This window comes from Bison bison, unplaced genomic scaffold, assembly GCF_000754665.1.
Source record: "Bison bison bison isolate TAMUID 2011002044 unplaced genomic scaffold, Bison_UMD1.0 scf7180017864093, whole genome shotgun sequence".
Lineage (NCBI taxonomy): Eukaryota > Metazoa > Chordata > Mammalia > Artiodactyla > Bovidae > Bison > Bison bison.
The window spans coordinates 2,064,475-2,083,019 of NW_011494665.1; the positions used below are offsets into that span (position 1 = coordinate 2,064,475).

The following is an 18,545-nucleotide window of genomic DNA, read 5'->3' on the forward strand; positions in this document are numbered from 1 at the left end:
AGCAGGTAGGCCGGACGGTAGGTGGGCTGTCCTCCTGGGCTCAGGCACTTCAGGGCCGGGTTCCGTACTGTGTTCTCCCGGCTTCCCAGTGATGTGTAGCTGGGTGGGGGGTGGGGTGGGGGGGGGTGGAGGGTATGGTGGGTTTGTGGTGGGCTTGGTGTTCCCAGTCCCAGCACCCTCATGTCTTCCACATACCCATCCTGTTCCCCCAACAGCTTACCCTCGGTCATACAGGATACAGTAGGGGACAAACAGTTGGCGCAGAAAGTCCCAGATGTCTCTGTAGGTCCAGTCCTGGGAGGCCAGCATCAGAGCGGAGTCACAAATACTCCCCCTCCTACATCTACCTTCATCCACCTGGGAAAGAGCCTATCCCAGTTCTTTTGCTCCCCTAGCCTTGGAGGGAGGGCCTGCTACTAAACTCTCCGGTACATCTTGCTCTGTGTATGCCAATCAATGAGAGAAACCATCCCGTCCCCTCCCCATTCTCAATCCACCCTCTGCTGGCATGTAATTTCCAGGAGGAAAGGGAGAGGCTGTTTAAGGCTATTTGTGTAAGCCTGTGCTGTCCAGTAGAACTTTCTGCAATGATGGAAATGGTCTGTATCTATGCTGTCTAACATGGTAGTCATTTGACATAGGGCTAGTACAACGTACAACTAAGGAACTGAAGTTTGAATCGTATTTAATTAAAAAATTGAGATATAATTCATAAGCCATGATATTCATCTTTTTAAAGTATACAATTCAACTTTTTAAAGCAATTTGTATTTCATTTCAATTAATTACAATTCAAGTGTAAATAAATGGCTCACGGCTACCATATTGGACAGCACAGGTCTAAGACACTGTTCAGTCCACAATGCTTGCTGTTGAATTAGTGCTCAATATAACCTGATCAAAAGGCTGAATGAATAAATACCACTGCCTCCCTTGGCTGATGGGGCCATTTCATCCAAGCCCAAGCCCGCCCCAGGAAGCCAGGGTGCAGTGACTGACGGGGGACAGGAGACTGAAGGCAAGAAACCCCCTTCCCCATACCAGGAGTGGGTTGATGCGCATGAATGCAGGCCAGCCTGGGTCGGTGGGGCTGAAGGGGCAGAGGCTGCAGGAGTAGGGGTCAGTGCGGCGGGGGTGCCCATCAGCACAGCCTCCAGCTGGGGGTGCCGTGCCTGCAGCTCACTTAGGGCCTGCTTCATGTCTCCTTCAGCCTCCAGCACCTGCAGATTGTACCTGAGGAAGAGCGCCGGGAGTCAGGAATGGGCCCTGCCAAGTCCCTCTGGAATCCCAAATCTCCAAGGCCCCTAGTACCTCTTGATGGTGTCCTGTAGAAACTGCTCCAGCTCAGGGAAAGGGGAGATGCTGCGGATATACAGGATCTGGAGGGGCTCCTGAGCATCAGGGCACTTCCTGGGGAGGAGGCAGGATCCATTGGCTTGCCAGGATGGGCAAGGAAACACTCCCCAGAGAGCTTGCTCTGTTCCCTTTGGCCACTGGGATAGACACCCTCTCCTTCTCCCTTTTCGGCCTTCTCATCTGAAGGGAAGAACCCATTTCCTCTGGCAAGCCCACTCTGATCTCTAAAACCTGGAGCCCACACCCGTTTCTAGTATGTAGGCCTTACCTCCCGACAGGACTGTGACTTCCCTGTGGTTGGGGAAGGTGGCTGGCACATCCATACCCAGGGCCAGGTAGGTGTCAGATGCTCAATAAATATGGGGAGGATCAGAACTGGTCACTGTGGCTACTGCCCTGCCAAGCCCCACCCAGACACCCCCCTTCCTTCCTGCTTCTTAGGATGGGGAACTAGCCAATGGGGCAGCTCTATCTCTGGGGTCTGCCTCCAGGGGGTGAGCTCACCTCTGCACTGCGGCATGGAAGAGGTGCAGGAGGGCAGTGCAGTCCTTGCCCCCGTTGAAGCCCACGCAGAGCTGGGTGAGGCTGTACCGAGCCAGGGCAGTCTCAATGGTCTGGAGGGCACCTGCCACCTTCTCCCCCAGAGAAGACCCTGCCAGGCAGGCAGGGAAGAGGGCATCAGTTAGCTACATATGGCTGTCAGAGGGCAGTGGGGGCCAAGCTGCCCTTGCTTTAGCCCCTCTCTATCTTCCCAGTGTTCAATTCCTTCATCTGCCCCCGGCCCGCCATTTAGCCATACCTCACGGTATTCTTCACCTCAGTGTATTCCCTCTGAGGGGTCCTGGTTTCTTTTCATTCTCCTACAGCTCATGCTGCTTCCTTCCCTCTTTCACACTGTCCTCCTGCCCATCTCCTGGTCTAACCAAATTCTTCTTGCATGTGTGCGTGCTAAGTCGCTTCAGTTGTGTCTGACTCTTTGTGACCCTACGGACTATATTCTGCCAGGCTCCTCTGTCCACAGGATTCTCCAGGCATGAATACTGGAGTGGATTGCTATGCTCTCCTCCAGGGGATCTTCCTGACCTAGGGATCAAACCTGCGTCTCTTAAGTCTTCAGCATTGGCAAGGGGGTTCTTTACCACTAGCGCCATGTGAAAATCCTCCTTATCACTCAGCTTATGTGTCATTCACCCAGGGAAGCCTTCTCCAAGCCCAGATCAAGGCTGATCTCCCTGCTGTGGAAATCCCTTCATCACTGACCCCTCATGCACGATTACCTTTTTAACATCCCCCTCTCCTGTTAAAACTCCTTGTCCAGAGCAGGGGTACCTCTGTCCTGTTGCGCTAAACCCCCAACACCCAGCACAATGTTGCTGAAAGGAGGTACTCAATTGATATTTATTGGAAGAATGAATGAATCAGCTGTAGCTATCTTCTACCTTCTCTTGGATCTGCGGCAAGCCTCCAACAGCCCACCACTCCTAAGACCTAGGGTGGCACCAGTGGTCTGGCACCTTCTGCCCCTTCCCCAGGAGGTGCCTACCTGACTCAGTGAGTTTGTACACGGCCTCACCGGCCTGCTCCACGGCATTGGGCACGTAGGGCACCACTGATCCTTGGGGTAGACGGGCGGTCAGGTAGGCCAGGCACTCCTCCAGGGGCCCTTCTTCCTCAGAGTCCAGTGTCAGCTTCACCTGATAGTAGTTACTGCCCCAGTCAGGGTAGGAACCCAGGCCAAGCCTGCGCCCAAAATGGGCCTGGGCCTCGGCCAGGATGGGGGCGATAGAGGCCTCGTTAGCTGCCACATACATTTCCCGCAAGTGGAACTGAACAGCTGTGTTTTGGAACAGCCCCTTCAGCCCTTCCAGCACCCGACGCAGCAGCTCCGGAATTCCCGGGAAGAGGTAGACATTTCGGACGGAGACTAGTGGGAATCGGAAGGGGTGGCCAGTGTGAGGATCTGTGCCATAATGCAGGCGGGCAGAGGTGGGCACCCGCGACAGTTTCTCCCAGCCCGCCCCTCCTAGGGCCTTGATGGCCGCTTCCAGCTCAGGGTGTGGCTTGAGCTCGTCCCCAAAAGCCTGGGCCACTGCCTCAAACGTCACATCATCATGTGTGGGGCCGATACCCCCTGCTGTGAGGACGTGGGTGAAGCGGCTGGAGAAAGCTGTGATCTCAGCTGCGATGGTGGCTACCTCGTCGGGTACCACAGAGACTCGGCACACCTGGACCCCCAGGGAACGCAGTGTCCGGCACAGAAAGTAGGTGTTGGTGTCTTGAGTGTGTCCCTGGGAGATTGGGGATGGGGAAGATGAGCATGTCAGTGCTGTGGGGATGCAGGGCAAAGCAGGAAGGATCAAGCTGCAACTGCCTGCTGACAGAGCACTCTGCTCTTTGGGGGACACCCACCTCTGGCAGCCCACAAGCCCACACTGGGCCCAAGAGTGGGAAAATCCATGTGAATGGAGTCAGGGGTAATGTGATCCACCTTGGGCTTCCATCTCTGCGCTTGGACCTTGACCTCCTCTCTGCTTATGGATTCAATTATCAATTTTATGTGGACCACTCATCCACTTCCTCATCAACCCTGACAGTTTCAGTCCCCTGGCCCCAAGTGCTTAAGGGCATCTTCAGATTTCTGGCCGTTGTTACTTGGGTCAGTGGCATCCTCAGACACTGTCTGCAGCCTGTCAGGCCCTTCATGCTGTCAATTCTACTTCTGAAATGTCTCTCCATCTGCTCTCTTCTTTGTTCCTACTGCCACCAAACAGGTCCTTGGCACCTTTCACCTGGATGGTGGCAACAGACCCCTGGCCAGGCTCCCAGTGTCCTGCCACAGCACTCTGCCCTAGGCCTCTGCAGCAACCTTGCTAACATGTCACTGTGATTGTGTCACTCTTGGCTCAAAAGTCACTTGTTATTTCCAACCATATACAGAATAAAGTTCAAATTCCTTTGCAGAATATTTGAGGCTGTGTGTCTCTGGTGTGTACGCATTCTTCTTTTCTAGCCCTATCTCCTTCTACTTCTCTAGAGTTTAGTGGTTAAGGTTGGCTCTGGAGTAAATGTGAATCAAGTTGGAATCCCACCTACCACTTATAGCTGTTCAGGGAAAGCCTCTCAACCTTTCTGAGCCTCAGTCTCAGTATCTATTCATTGAGATTTGGAATAAAAGTACCCACGTCATAGGGTTGTTGTAAGGATTAGGAAAATCACATATGTGATGTAATACAAGCACACTGCCAGGCCCTAGTAAGCACTCAGTATTACTATTACAAACCTGATGCCCACCATGACCTCTAGTGAGACTTCCCTGATCATTCAGAAGAGATTTCCCCCTTCTAGTACTTTCCTTCTATCTCTCCTGAATGCTTTGGGTCATTTTTCCAAATAGGTTGGACATAACTCTGAAATAATACATGCACCTGTACCTCCTATACACGCTGGACTCCTTGTCATTTCTGTAAAGGTCCTCCTCCCCCTACCATACTGCTTGGCAATTTGTAGGGAATTTGCTACAAGTTTTTCACCAGAGTAATCGAAAGAATAAGGGTCACTTTTCCTCCAATATCTTGGACTCACTCCAGGGCCCTACTGCAGCAAGAGGGCTCCCACCCTGGTTCACCCTCCCTCAACAGAACGTGGAGCAAGCTCCCAAGGACCGGAGAATGCTGCCCCTCCCCCCTCCTCTGTCCCAGACACACCTTGAGGATCTCATCTCCAACAATGATGATGCCCGCCGTCACGCTGCGCCCTGGCGGAGGTTCAGAGGCCCTAGATGCCATGGTCCTGCCTTCTCTGCCCCTCCGGAAGGCCCTCCAGTAGCCACCCAGACCCCCAATTAGGGGTCGCAAGCATTGGGGGCCAGCCAGGTCTACAGGGCACTGAGGGTCATAGCCTGGGAAGAGGGATTCCGAGGTGGAGGGAACCTGGAGGAGCCAGAAAGGACAATGGGGAAGAGGAGGAGTGCATAGTTTTCCTCACCAGGCCCTTGACAATCGACTCCTTTATCCCTGTCCGTTTAATAAACGTGTTCTTAAACTCTAGCCCACACCTCTTTCAATGTCTTCTATGCTCCGTCCTAGTCGCCTTAAAATGTCCTTCTCTCCCGAATCTACCACTTAAAAATGTCTTCTGCTGCAGAGCTCGGCTCCTCTAGGGTAGGCTCTATCCAGGGCATCTGTGCTTTTATATTTATATGTGTCTTCTCTTTGGGGCACCTGTCCCTTTAAATGTCTACCTTATCCTGGGCCTTGGCTCCTTTAAATACGTTCCCTCCTTACACCACCGACCAGAACTCAGCAGCCTTCTTCTGCAGGCTTCCACACCCTTTCTGGCCCAGAATCCTGTCTTTTCCCGCCACGCTTCAGACTGCTGAGCTCTTCCAGGTTCTCACCTGCCTCTTACTCTTTCACCGGGTCTTTCCCTCTCCTTTCCTCTTGTCTCGGGGCAGCTTCCGTACTCAGAGTCCCGCCTCAGATTCACACTCACCTCATATTAATTGGTTATTTTGGCCGTCGCTCAGACTACTTCTATGGGTCCATTGGTGTAGTCGACCATTGCTCGCGAGCCTCATCCAGAGGGCGGGAGTGGTGCTGGGTTGTTATTGGCGACAACCACGTGGCCACCCTCACCCGGAAGCGAGGGGGCTGGGCCTTAGCCGGGGGGCGGGGCTTTTCTCTCAGGAAAGAACCTGAGGAGTGGAAGGAGCCGAGGGCTGAAGGGGCTCTAAGGTGTTTGTGGTGCTCCCCTCTGGTGCTGGAAGTAAGGAGACGCTTGACTCTCACCTCCGCTCAGTGTTCAAATTCTTGCGTGCACATACTATCTGTTACTCATGAACCATGACTCATTCTGAGGAGTCAGGGGCTGCACTGGTGTCAAAGGGGATTTTACACTGAAGCAAGTGGAAGTTGGACGGACACCAAGAAAAATTGTCAGGATTGCCCGTGAGTTAATGAGATCCTGGTGGTGAGCTTTTATTGTGTGGAACTTTCATTTGTCTCTTATAAACGATAAAGCTAATTACTTCAGCTTTTTTGACAACGAAGTCTTGCCCCACCTTGTTCCAGATGGTGCTTTAAACATAACCTCTCCCAGTTAATTGGTCTTGTAGGTACAAGTGAGGGCAGCGACAAAGGGAGGGCCACTGTCCACTTTGGATTCTCAGCTTCCACTTATTTTGCCTCTGGTCTAAAAGTACTTAATACTCCTGTCAATCGTCTGGGGGCCTTTTTAATATGCTGATTAGATCTACAGGATTCTGGCCGTTTGGGTGGGGCCAGAGATCTGCATTTAACAAACGCTCCTGTCATGCTGATGCCATTGCTTTTTGTAGTAAAGGTCTAAAATTTCATGTGGAGAACTGAGCCACACTGCCTCATTTTACTCTGCTAAAACCCCTCTGAGACAGATATGCCCATTTTACAGATGGGCAACAGGTTCAAAAAGGTGAAGAGATGCCACATAAACCCCACAAAAACACTTCAGTGAATGATAGAGCCAGGCTTCTAGAACCTTCAGGTAATAAGCCCAGTTTTGTTTTTCCAATTAAGAGAGTCTCCACTCTAAAAAAACAAACTTGGGCTTTCCTAATGGCATAAGCCATATGCTACAGTATCTTTAATAATCATGGTGATATTTGACAAGCCCCTCCCTGAAATGCCTCCTCCCTACCCATCAACATCAGCTCTGAGTCTTTTAGTGGGTTCTCAAATTTAAGTGTGCACCAGAATCACCTAAAGAGCCTGTTAAAATGTCACTGTGTCCAACCCTTAGAGTTTGATTCAGTAGGTCTAGGGTGGAGTCCAAGAATGAGCACTTCTGGGTTTCCAGGTGATTCTGATGCTTCCGGACCAGGGACCACACCTGAACGCTGACTACTACTGCTCTAGGAATAAATGAGTGAAAAATTAAGAGAAAGTGGGAAGACTAATCTCCCTTACTGAGCACTACTATTAAAAGTAGAAAGTAAGCTATTATTTGGCAAAATGCCTCTTAAATAGCCACAGTTTACAACCGTTTTCTCAAAGCTCAGTGCAGTAACTACCTTTTTAAGAATGCTTGAAATCCCCTTATCCAGGTGAAATCCCCTTATCCAGGCCATACCCCAGACCAATTAAGTCCACTTCCCTGGGAATGACTCAGGTATCAGCACTTTAAAGCTACTCAGGTGATTCCAATGTTTGGCCAAAGTGAGAACCACTGAAAACACTCCCAAACCACTCTGTGGACTGAACAGGCCATAGGTGTGCCGGAGCCTTAGGCTGGTCAGGAAGTGGAGTATACTAGCAGCCCCACTTTACCCTTGATAAGTGTAAAGTCTCTTTGTGACCCTATGGATTATAGCCCGCCAGGCTCTTCTGTCCATGGAATTCTCCAGGCAAGAATAGAATAATGGAGTGGGTAGCCATTCCCTTCTCCAGAGGATCTTCCCAACCCAGGGATCGAATCTGGGTTTCCTGCATTGTAGGAAGATTCTTTACTGTCTGAGCCACCAAGGAAGCCCCAAGAACTCTTGTATGCCCTTCAAAAAAACTCAGACTATGTTAATGGCAGTACCCGACCATAGAAAACAACTGATTTGTTTTGATGAGATGTTGTTGTCCCTATATAACCTCTCAGGCCTGTAGTTAGAGTGAAATATATTTCAGTAGATATTTGACAGCAAAGTCTACTTAAAGTAGATTACAAACCAGTTAACTTCAATGTTGAAACAAACCTCAGTGTTAACAAAGAGCCGAGCTTCATTATCTTACTGAAGAGCATATAATTAGGACCATAATAGTGAGGGTGATGTCCTGAGGGGGGGGGAACTTTAACAATTAGAGAATTAGATTATAAAAACTTCCTCTTTAATCAAGGCTTTTAACATGGAACAGATTTCTTGGAATAAAATGGAAAGTTTCCAATATACTGAAACATAAATCAACATACACACAACACCTGGCAGGAAAAAACCCAAAACAGCCAAGTTTACACAATCCCTGGAATAGCCGTGGTCTTCTTCTCAGATGCTTTCTCCATCTGTCAAGCGTGTTCTGCTGGATTCAGAGCTCACGTAGGTTTTGGGGGTCACACTTAGCTGAGGCTGCAACCCAGAGAGCACTCACTCATCCAGCTGGGCTGTGGTCCTTCCTGTCAGTTCTGCTCAAGAAGCAAAGCAGTCACCAGCACATACAGTGTATTGAAAATCCTTTAAATATCAAAGTGAGAAACAAGAAGGCAACACAATAATGTCATCAGGAAGATGTTAGCAAGTGAGGACAGCTGTGTAAAGCTTGAGGCTGAAAAGTGGCTCCCCAGCTTCATTTCTTTGGTTTCTTGGGCAGTGGGCGCCGGAACAGCAAGATGTGAGGTTCTGAAAGAGTGAGATCTAAAGAGTAAGTGAAATCACACCATCCCATGCACAACCTACAGTGTATCCCACTCCCTCTTCCCAGCTATCACCATTTAGATCTTTGTAACTAAATAAAGATTTAAGCATATGGCCTTAGAAGCAGACCCAGAAGCCTGGCTTGTGTACCAAGCACAGAATTATTAATATCGGTTTTCTTGCTATGCTTCTATAGCCCCGGGGTGTCCTTTATTAGTTTTGCCTGATAGTTTGGTGTCTGGTGCCTTATCAAGAAATATACTTTCCTTGGTTTATTTGGAACACATCTCAAAATTCACTTTCTGATGGAGAATGAAGAAGAGGCCATAACCTCTACACCAAGATATATGTGGTCTTTAAACACACACACACACACACATATATATATATATCTTCTCTGACTGAATTAGAGATTAAAGGAGTTTTTTTTTTTTCCCCCTCCAGTGACAGGTTGTATCTGAACCTCCCAGATACTGTATTTCTTATTTTTGGTCACTCCTGTTTTTCTAGATGGTTGGTGAGTTAAGAAACCCATAAATCATCCCCACCTATCATTCCTTCATTTCCTTGGTCCTACATGGTTGCTTTCTGCCATTGCACTGACCTGGTTCATGGATCATATAATGGACCCATCCCTGACTCTGCTGAACACCAAGATTCCTCCATTCAGATTCAGACATCAAATGAGTTTTAGGGACCAGCTTGGCTATGTCCTTGGGCAACATGACATGCCTGTAATAGAAACATGGGAAGGTGGGAAATTTGTATCAGTATTGGGTACAATCTATCAGATGAGGGGGGCCAGCAGGTAAAGCCAAGACAGACAAGAAAAGAGAAACCAGTTTGTAATGGCAGGGAGTTTATAAAATCTTATTGTAGCGCAAAGGCAGCTAGAAAAAAAGCCCAAGTTACGGGCCAAGTTACATAAATTCTCACGAAAGTATATTAGAAAGTACATATTAATGAATAACACCCGTGAATGAGTGCCAAAATTACAGCCACTTACAGTCCTCTAGTTGATTACTCTTAATATAACGGGAGCCCCAGAACACACACAGTTAATAATTAGGGGTGGCTCTGAACAGGGTTGTAAGGAAGGGAGAGAAGTAATTTCAGAGAGGAAAGGCCTATCAGGGAGTGCTGTGTGGAAGAGCCAGAACATAAAATCAACTATATGGAGAAGGAAATAGCAACCCACTCCAGTATTCTTGCCTGGGGAATTCCATGGACAGAGGAGCCTAGCGGGCTATAATCCATGGGGTCGCAAAGAGTTGGACACGACTTAGGGACTAAACAACAACAAAGATATCTATTTATACATTTATACTTATATACATTTCTATGGCCTATGTACAAAAATGTCCACAATCCCCTCCCTTATTTTTAAGTTTTACAATTTTACAAACACCTGAAGGCAAACATTTTTCTCATAATCCATTTGGTTACTAAATCTTAGATGACCTGAATTTATCTGCTGGTGAAATAAAGACTTTTTTACCCACCCCTGCCACCAAGAATGAAATAGAAAAATCTTATCTTTTAAAATCTATCCTCATAAGTTACATTTTTCAACTCTGAAAGGATGTGCCACCAGACTTCTTTGGGGGAGACTTCATGCTTTCCTAACCAAGGATAAGTCTCCTTTTATAGCAAAGAAATGACTACTTGAATTGGGGTGACCCAGACTTGATTATGTTCAGTGAAACTGCATTGAATGCTCTCTCTCTGCTAAGTAAAAGGGATTCCACTACCCCCACCACCCTCGAGTCAATTCTAGTCTAAATGTCTGAAAACAGCTTACATCCTAACAAGCCTCTGGCATAAAGACTGGGTTCCAGGACTATTTAGACCAAAAAAACAAAACAAACCTTTCCTTAAATCAAATATCACTGCCAAGACTTACATCCTCCAGAGGATGAAACTAATGATGTCTCCCTAGCCCTGCAAAGACATTTTAAGCACACAATTTTAGTTAGCCAAGTTCAGATGTTGACAAAAACAGCTGAGAAAAAGAAAGTTAACTGGGTTCAAACAGGGCTGGAGTGTTTCTTTTCTTTTGGTCTGGTTTGTAGTTGCAGCATGTGGGACCTAGTTCCCTGTAGTTCCCTGACCAGGGATTGAACCCAGGTCCCCTGCATTGGGTGTTTGGCATCTTAGCCACTGGACCAACAGTGAAATCCCAGGGCTGGGGATCTTTTCCCAAGGATTTGACATAAAAATAATGCAAACAGTGTTATTTGACAGCATACACCAAGTTCTCCAGAAGGCTCAGAGCCCTGCACTAGGCTGAAGAAACACAAGAAAACCAAGCTTCCAGTTGTTTTAACTATTAAGGCTTACTACAGATTAGTGGAATGCCAACATTTGTAAAGTTATTTTCTATTTTTTAAATTATTTTCTAATCTAGAATTTTGGACTTAGGGTTTATCAAATGCAAACTCTGTACGGATTCCTTTCTTTATCATGCTTGGTGAATCCTACGTGCTCCCACCACAACCTACCTGTACATAGCTCTATCATACCAATTATCATCTTCTTTCTGAAGCCTGTCAGTATTTCCACATATTTTTTAGGTCTGTTGAAAGCAGGGACCGTGGCTTATCCGTGTACTTTAGCAGAACACCTGAAACCTATAAACACTCCATAATTGTTTCCCAAGTAGATGCCCTTCAAACATTTGACGGTGATCTATTAGGGCCATATTAAGTCTTTCCTCAGTGTTCCTGGTCAGTTTTATTCCATTCCAGTTCCTCGAAGCCCCCCTTCCTAAAACAAATCAGACAATCACGCCCCTTTCCCATGGATTAATAAGCAACACTCAGGCTCTCTTAGAACTCCCCTCACTTTGAGGACTCGAAGAAAATTCAAGCTTCGCCTTTGCCACCTTCTCCCAGAAGGCTCTACGGTGTGGCTGTAATACAGTCTCAAGAAGGCAAGTTCAGTTTACTCAACTGAGGTGAGAGAATAGTCCAGAAACCCGCAAAGCTGAGGGTGGTCAGTATTCTAACATTCGAACACTCTAACCACGACCACCCACGCCTCCTTCCAAATTCGCTATCACTTTAGAGTTTTTTTTAAATTGCCCCCTACCTTTCGCGCATGCGCCTTACACTCTAAACGCACCCATTCCCGTTAACCTCCCGCGCATGCGCCAACTCTGCTGTTTCAGTCCCCGTTACCAATTCTCGTGCCCTCAGTTGTCAAAACTCACGACCTTGATATTGCCCCCGCGCCGGCACTAACCGGTACTCGAACTCCTCGTCGTCGTATTTGTCCGAATAGTAAATTTGTTTGTGCGACATGATCACTCTGCCTGAGGACCTTCAGCCCCGCGCCGCCAACCTCCGAACAACTCCCAGCAGCACGCGCTCCCACCCTCTTTGGCCTCGCTTTCAAACACGCCGCCTGCGCTGTCTATTGGTCCCTCTGGAGGAAGGCGGGACAACCCCACCTTCAAGCCTCCGATTGGCTTAGGTTTGCTTCTACTCAAGTCCTCATTGGACTGAACATTGCTCAAGAATTGCCGTAAGTAAAAAATAGGCTTTTTATTGGCTATCATTGCCACTGTGCGCGTCCTCGCGCTGCCATTGGCTGATTCGGGAAAGTGGGACGGGTGAAGGAGGGACAATGAGGTAGAGGGTCAGGGGTTAGTGAGGCCGGAAGTGAGTGTAATAAAGTTTCTCCAGGGAGGCCGGGCCCGGGGAGAAAGTTGGAGCGGCGACCTGAGGAGGCAGTGGCGTGATCCGGAACCAAATCGGCCCGCGGTGCGGTGCGGAGACTCCATGAAGTCCTGGTGAGTTGGGACATTTTTCTTCTTAGGTGACCCACTCCTCTACCCCGGAACCCCTCTCCCGGGACCCTACTTCCGGTCTTCATTTACAAGTCCCGCCCCCTGAGACCCCCTCCCCGGAAGTCCCACCTCCCAACTTCAGGGGGCTCTCCGAACCCCGACTTATTTTCCATTTATTGTCCCCAGTCCTACCCTGTCGTCCAGCTTTCCTGGAAGTCCCACCCCCAGACATGCTTCCAAACCCCTGCGTTAGTCCTTCCGATTCCCCGAAACTCCGCCTCCTCGAGACGATTCTCCGCTAACACCTGTCTATCAAAAGCCTAGCTCCCAAAAGGGCAGAACCCTGCTACTCAAGGAACTATTCGAATTCGTGAGGCCACGCCTCCCTAAGGGTTCCGCCCCTTTAGAAGCCTCGCCCCTTCCTTAATCCACGTCAGATCGTCCAGAAGCCTCTCCCCCTGGAGTCTCTGGTGCACGCGTCTTGAGGGGCCACGCCCCTTCAGGAGCGTTATCCCGGTTGGACCCTTGTCATCGCCTCAGGAGCTTTGTCTTCAATCCCAGAAACTTCACCTGCTGGCGCTTCCTCGTTCCTTTTCTCTTTGGGGCCCTTGGCTCAGTTTTCCTGAGCTCTTAGGCTCCACTGGATAGGAAGTCAAAAGTTCACATCTCTGACTCTGAGGAGTAAGAGATTAGAGGCAGCCCTTTTTCTCTCCCTTAGCCCCTTCCAAGGGTGGACCTACTTGAAGGGGGCTGGACTTGGGGTTTGGCACGAGAGTGGGAGGGAGACTTGCTCATAGATTCCCTGCCCCACTCCCTGAGTTTCCCTTCCCAGGACCGACTCCACCCCAGAAACAGCTGTTTGTCTCATACCTGTACGACGGGAGCTGGGTAGGGCCGTGGATTTGTCGATGTGTGACATGTGGGTGTGACAGAAGAGAAAGTTTTCTACCACCTGAAGACGGTGGCTTGGAATGGGTGTAGGTAACAGTGTCCTTTTTGCTGTTTGATTTTTTTTTTTTTTAAGGGACTCTTCAGGCCCCACCACTTCTCTGGCTCTTCCCCTCCCCCAAACAGAGTTCTAGTCTAGGCATTTCTCCTGGTCCTGCTTGCCCAGCCTTCCCTGCTGGAAACATTCCTGAGGCTTTCGCCATTTCCTGCTACTTTCCGCCTTTCTTGCCTCCTCCTCCCTGCTGGGCTGAAAAGCCACATGCAACTTCTTCCCCACACCCAGTCGTTCAGATTCTCAGTAGCAATCTCCTTTCTTCCTTCAGATTCCCAGTAGCAATCTCCTTTCTTCCTCCGTAAATTTAAAGAGCCCTACTTCCTCTTTCTTTTCTAAACATGCCCACACCTGTTGGTCATTCCTTGTCTCTGGATTCTGCAGGCACCCACAGAATGCCCACCTCTAAAGATGAGGATATCCTGGTGTGTGTGTGTTGGGGGGAGCGGTGAGGCTTTGGCAGAATCCTTTCCTCATTCTCTCTGTTTCTGAGTGCTGAGGCCTTAGGAAACAGTGATAGATTTTCTTCTCAGGAGTTGTGCATGGAGTGGTAAAGCTCTCCTGGGTTGAGGACTACGGGGGCGGTGATAAGCACAGTATCTGACATGTTTTAATTGTCAGGGTTGTTAATCACTGTAACACGATAATTTGCATTTTTTAAAAATATTCTGAAGTAAATCTAAAGATAGGTAATTCCGCGGTGAGCCTGGTGAGGGTATATGTATCTTTTACTACTTATTTTTGGTTGCTTTCCAACTTCCTCTGTGGCCCCCTGGAGCAGAGCTGTGGCAGGATGCTGTGGGTGGAAGGAATGAGTTTGGGACTGTTCCCTGTGTCCGCCTCAATCCTCTTCTGGCACCCCTTTCTTATGAGCACAGATTTGTCTTCTGCCCCTCTGTCCCTTCCTGGCCACCTCTCTTGGAGAACCGTCACACTGCCCCACCTCCTTCAGCCAGACTGTCCTTGGTATGAGGGGCATCATGCTCCGTGGTGGATACCTGCGCTTTCTGGTCACTACTAAAAAGGAGGGGTATGTGTTCACCTGCAGGTCTAGGGATCTGACCTTAGTGTCAATGCCCTGGCCACCCCCCACCCCTTCTACCCTTGACAGCTTACTTTCCTGTGGAAGAGTGGGGCAGAAAAGTACTTGGCTTGGGCCTCTGCTCCTTGGCATGGTAGGCGCCATGCACGGAGAACAAGCCTCCACCAGACTGTCCTCTGCTCCAGCTCCTGCCTGGCGGCTCCCTGACGTGCCACCAGGTTGGACTTTATTCTTCTTACTTTAACAGCTTTGCTCTTCCTCTTGGCCCCTCCCTGTATCCACTGGGACCATGCCCTTCTTTTTCCCATTTCTTTAGCTCCCTCCACAGCTGTGAGAGCCAAGGAGGCTAATGGCCCAGGCTCCCTAGGGCCGTCACCCCTCTGTGGGGCAGTGGTGAGGGGGTGCTGGAGCTGGAGGCTGAGGGAATGTGAGTGTTCAACCAGGACAGGAAGGGAATTGCTGAGCTCAGGGATCCCCTCCCTTTCCCACCCCCAGCTGCCTCTGTTTCCTCCCTCAACCTCCTCCGTGACCCCCCCCACCCCCACCCCGCCACGCCACCGCCCTCCCTCAGCTTCCTGCACCCTTTGGCCTGCCCTTGTCCGGTCTGGATTGATCCAGACCTCCTCTTATCGCCCTCCTTTCCTTCTCACTCTTCCATCCTTCCCCCGCATTCCCACTTTACTCCTCCCCTAATTACTTGTTTGTTCGGTTGGGTGGGGGGATCTGGCAGGGGGACATGGATCGCTCTGCCCTGCGAGAGTTCTGGGTTGGGGCAGTGTTGGGGGCTCAGCCCCTCAGAGCCTGTGAGTCAGCACTGTCCCCGGGATTGGTCTCTCCCCTTAGCTCCCCGCCCCTGGGGAGGAGCCAGGCAGCTCTAGGTCCAGCCTGTTCTCTTCTCAGCCTGAGAAGAGGCTCCACGCTGGGCGGGGATGGGGCCTGAAACTGTCTGGGTCTGAGCCGGGGAAGGCAGAGCTACTTGTCCCTCTCCCTCCCCAGGACCCTTGAGATCCCTGGGCCACAGAGGTCCGATTAGACTAAGGGCCTGGGATGCCCCCTGCCTGGCCCCCTTGCCCTGACTGGCAGGGGGGCCAGGCTGGGCAGCAGCCTCCCTCTCACTCCAGCCATGGATCTCCTGCCCCCCAAGCCCAAGTATAACCCACTTCGGAATGAGTCTCTGTCATCGCTGGAGGAGGGGGCCTCAGGGTCCACCCCACCGGAGGAGCTGCCGTCCCCCTCAGCCTCGTCCCTGGGGCCCGTGCTGCCACCTGTGCCTGGGGACGATAGCCCCACCACCCTGTGCTCCTTCTTCCCCCGGATGAGCAGCCTGAAGCTGGCCAGCCCAGCTGGGGGGCGCCCGGGCCCGAAGGGGGAGCCAGGAAGGGCAAATGAGGACGGGGAGGGGGTCGCAGGGGCAGCCACGCTGGACTCAGGCCCCCTGCCCCTCCTCCAGGACATGAACAAGCTGAGTGGAGGCGGCGGGCGCAGGACTCGGGTGGAAGGGGGCCAGCTGGGGGGCGAGGAGTGGACTCGCCACGGGAGCTTTGTCAATAAGCCCACGCGGGGCTGGCTGCATCCCAACGACAAAGTCATGGGACCCGGGGTTTCCTACTTGGTTCGGGTGAGTGAATATCCTCTCCCTCCCACTCCCTCCCGGACCCCTCCAGTTCCTCTGCTTACTAATCTCGTTTTTTCCCCCCTGCTCTTCCCCAGCAACTCCCTTGGTTTCGGTTGTCCTGTTTCTTAAACCTTTCTTGCCCCTTCTCCAATTCTCTTACCTCTTCCCTTCCAGCTCTGTCTGGGGCCCCTTCCTTCTGTGACTCCCCTACCCCCACCCCGCCATGCTTAGCACAAAGCCCAGCATAAGCCCTTAGTAAGTGTTGGAATGAGTGACTCTTGACTATCCCCTCCGGTCTCCTGCCCGCTTCTGGAGATGTCACTCCATCCCACCCGATGCCCCGTCACGCCTCCCAAATTCTCTTCCCACAGGCATGAGGTCCGCCTAGCTTGCCTTCTCTCTTTGCCCCTCTTGTCCTGCATGTTGTGGGATATATCCATGGGCAGTGGGCAGAGCTTCTTCATCTTTACTTCCCCGAGGGACCAAGGAAGGAGAAGTCCTAGGGCCTTTTATGAAGAGGTGGGGGGAGGTGGCTTACCGATGTCCCCCTGTCCCTCCCCTCAGTACATGGGCTGTGTGGAGGTCCTGCAGTCAATGCGCGCCCTTGACTTCAACACCCGGACTCAGGTCACCAGGTTAGTGGGGCTTGGGGAGGAGTGGTCCCAGGATTCATGAGGGGTGGGGAGCATGGGTCACGTGGTGGTGGTGCTAGTGATGGCTTATCTTTGGGTGGTAAAGGGGGTTGAGAGAAAGTTAGGGAAGTGAGTCTAAGTCCTAATGTAAAGGGGCAACTTTGACCTGGCTCCTTCTTACTATCCAGCCCCGGGAGTTGTGGGGGAGGTGGCAGAGGCAGCTGGCAGCTAGAGCTGGAGTGGAAAATGGGGGTAGCTGGAAGGTTGCTGCTGCCTTTGGGAAGGGGATGGGACATTTGGTAGCTGGAAGGGGGTGGGGCCAGACCCATTGAGGCCCTAACCCAATCAGCCAGGAAGCGGCCTCTCAGTGTCATCAAATATTAAAGGCCCTTAATTCAATCCACCACGACAAAGAGCCTGGAGTGCCCCTGGAGTCTGGCCTGGCCTTCCCCTCCCCCAGCCCTGTGGCGGCCCCAGCCGAGGGGGAGGCAGGCTCTGGGTCTGAGGATCCCTCTTTTCCCCGGGAGGCCATCAGTCTGGTGTGTGAGGCTGTGCCGGGTGCTAAGGGGGCAACAAGGAGGAGAAAGGTACCCGGGGTCGGTGGGGCTAGGGATGCTGGGAGATGTGGAGGAGCAGGGGGAAGGCTAGTGTGGGGCAGGTGGGGAGAAGTCTGGAAGGCAGGAGTGTGGGGGTTTCCTGGTGTGGGGGACCCCCCAGCTTCTGAGACCCTTGGGCCCTTCCGTAGCCCTGTAGCCGTCCACTCAGCTCCATTCTGGGGAGGAGTAACCTGAAATTTGCTGGAATGCCAATCACTCTGACCGTCTCCACCAGCAGCCTCAACCTCATGGCCGCAGACTGCAAACAGGTTGGTGGGGTGAGGCAGTTGGGGGGTGGGCAGAAACATCAATGGGAGGGCTAAATGGGAACTTGGTTATCTGGGAGAGAAGGCTTGGGAGCAGCGGAACAGTAGGGAAGGAGGAGATTAGGAGAACACGCGTTGAGAAGCCAAAAGGATGAGACTGGGACTCCGGGGTCTTGGCCATTGGTGGGCGGTGCCCAGTAGACTCTGAGGCTGCCTGATGCCCATCATTCCTTTCCTTCTCCATCCTCTGCCCTAATGCTCAGATCATCGCCAACCACCACATGCAGTCCATCTCGTTTGCATCCGGCGGGGACCCGGTGAGTTGGGGAATGGAGCTCAGGTGGTGGGAGGAGAGTGAGGGGATTGGGAGGACACTGGCGAGAGAAGCGAGCCTGCTGGGATTGAGGCAGTGTCTGAGAAAGACTGGGCTTGAAGGGGTCAGGAGTGGGGTGGGGCTGTACAGTTTAGCTAACTGGCCTCTTCTGCCTCTGTCCACCCCAGGACACAGCCGAGTATGTTGCCTATGTTGCCAAAGACCCGGTGAATCAGAGAGGTGAGGTGTGGATGGGAGCACTGGGCGGGGCTGGCTGTCCAAGGGGCAGGTGAGCAGGGCCCGGGGGCTCCTCCTGCCAAGGACAGAGGCCGAGGGCCCCGTCTGTGCCTCCTCCCAGCCCCACGGTTCCCCCCGCCGCCCAGCTCCCTAACAGCCTCTGCTGCACCCGCAGCCTGCCACATCCTGGAGTGTCCCGAAGGGCTCGCTCAGGATGTCATCAGCACCATCGGCCAGGCCTTCGAGCTGCGCTTCAAACAGTACCTCAGGAACCCGCCCAGGCTCGTCACCCCCCACGACAGGTGCGCGGGTTCCTGAGGTACTGT

General features: G+C 51.5%; 3 protein-coding genes across 7 annotated transcripts in view; 1 reads left to right on the forward strand and 2 right to left on the reverse strand.

Moving 5' to 3' along the window:
- Nucleotides 1-216: 216 nt before the first annotated feature.
- On the reverse strand, nucleotides 217-5,839 carry FLAD1 (flavin adenine dinucleotide synthetase 1). The gene is given in 8 exon segments (XM_010838317.1): nucleotides 217-294; nucleotides 1,042-1,131; nucleotides 1,134-1,233; nucleotides 1,312-1,410; nucleotides 1,861-2,008; nucleotides 2,900-3,644; nucleotides 5,061-5,285; nucleotides 5,753-5,839. Coding segments are annotated over 7 exon segments (1,341 nt in total). The 5' UTR covers nucleotides 5,142-5,285; nucleotides 5,753-5,839.
- A 2,346-nt stretch (nucleotides 5,840-8,185) lies between these two features.
- Nucleotides 8,186-12,133, reverse strand: CKS1B (CDC28 protein kinase regulatory subunit 1B). The gene is made up of 3 exons (XM_010838319.1): nucleotides 11,972-12,133; nucleotides 9,333-9,460; nucleotides 8,186-8,713 (listed from the first exon to the last, which is right to left on the reverse strand). Exons 1-3 carry the CDS (start codon nucleotides 12,028-12,030, stop codon nucleotides 8,661-8,663), a joined length of 240 nt encoding a protein of 79 aa, XP_010836621.1. The 5' UTR covers nucleotides 12,031-12,133; the 3' UTR covers nucleotides 8,186-8,660.
- A 124-nt stretch (nucleotides 12,134-12,257) lies between these two features.
- Nucleotides 12,258-18,545, forward strand: part of SHC1 (SHC (Src homology 2 domain containing) transforming protein 1) — a 10,843-nt gene continuing 4,555 nt past the window's right edge. For 2 of the 5 annotated variants that reach the window (XM_010838320.1, XM_010838321.1), the window contains exons 1-7: nucleotides 15,596-16,178; nucleotides 16,740-16,809; nucleotides 17,330-17,394; nucleotides 17,553-17,672; nucleotides 17,933-17,986; nucleotides 18,171-18,222; nucleotides 18,395-18,521. In XM_010838320.1, coding sequence (XP_010836622.1) covers nucleotides 15,684-16,178; nucleotides 16,740-16,809; nucleotides 17,330-17,394; nucleotides 17,553-17,672; nucleotides 17,933-17,986; nucleotides 18,171-18,222; nucleotides 18,395-18,521 — 983 coding nt within the window. In that variant the 5' untranslated portion in view covers nucleotides 15,596-15,683. Of the gene's footprint in view, nucleotides 12,522-13,337; nucleotides 13,496-15,595; nucleotides 16,179-16,739; nucleotides 16,810-17,329; nucleotides 17,395-17,552; nucleotides 17,673-17,932; nucleotides 17,987-18,170; nucleotides 18,223-18,394; nucleotides 18,522-18,545 lie in introns of those variants that run through there. The other 3 variants (XM_010838324.1, XM_010838322.1, XM_010838325.1) reach the window with 3 other exon arrangements.

Excerpts from the sequence above, each read along its gene's own strand:
- CKS1B (XM_010838319.1), bottom strand. The coding sequence starts at position 12,030 with ATGTCGCACAAACAAATTTACTATTCGGACAAATACGACGACGAGGAG. Across the intron at positions 9,461-11,971 it reads GACGAGGAGTTCGAGTACCG|GCATGTCATGTTGCCCAAGG; the intron begins GTTAGTGCCGGC and ends TTTCTATTACAG. Across the intron at positions 8,714-9,332 it reads TTATATGATCCATGAACCAG|AACCTCACATCTTGCTGTTC; the intron begins GTCAGTGCAATG and ends TCACTCTTTCAG.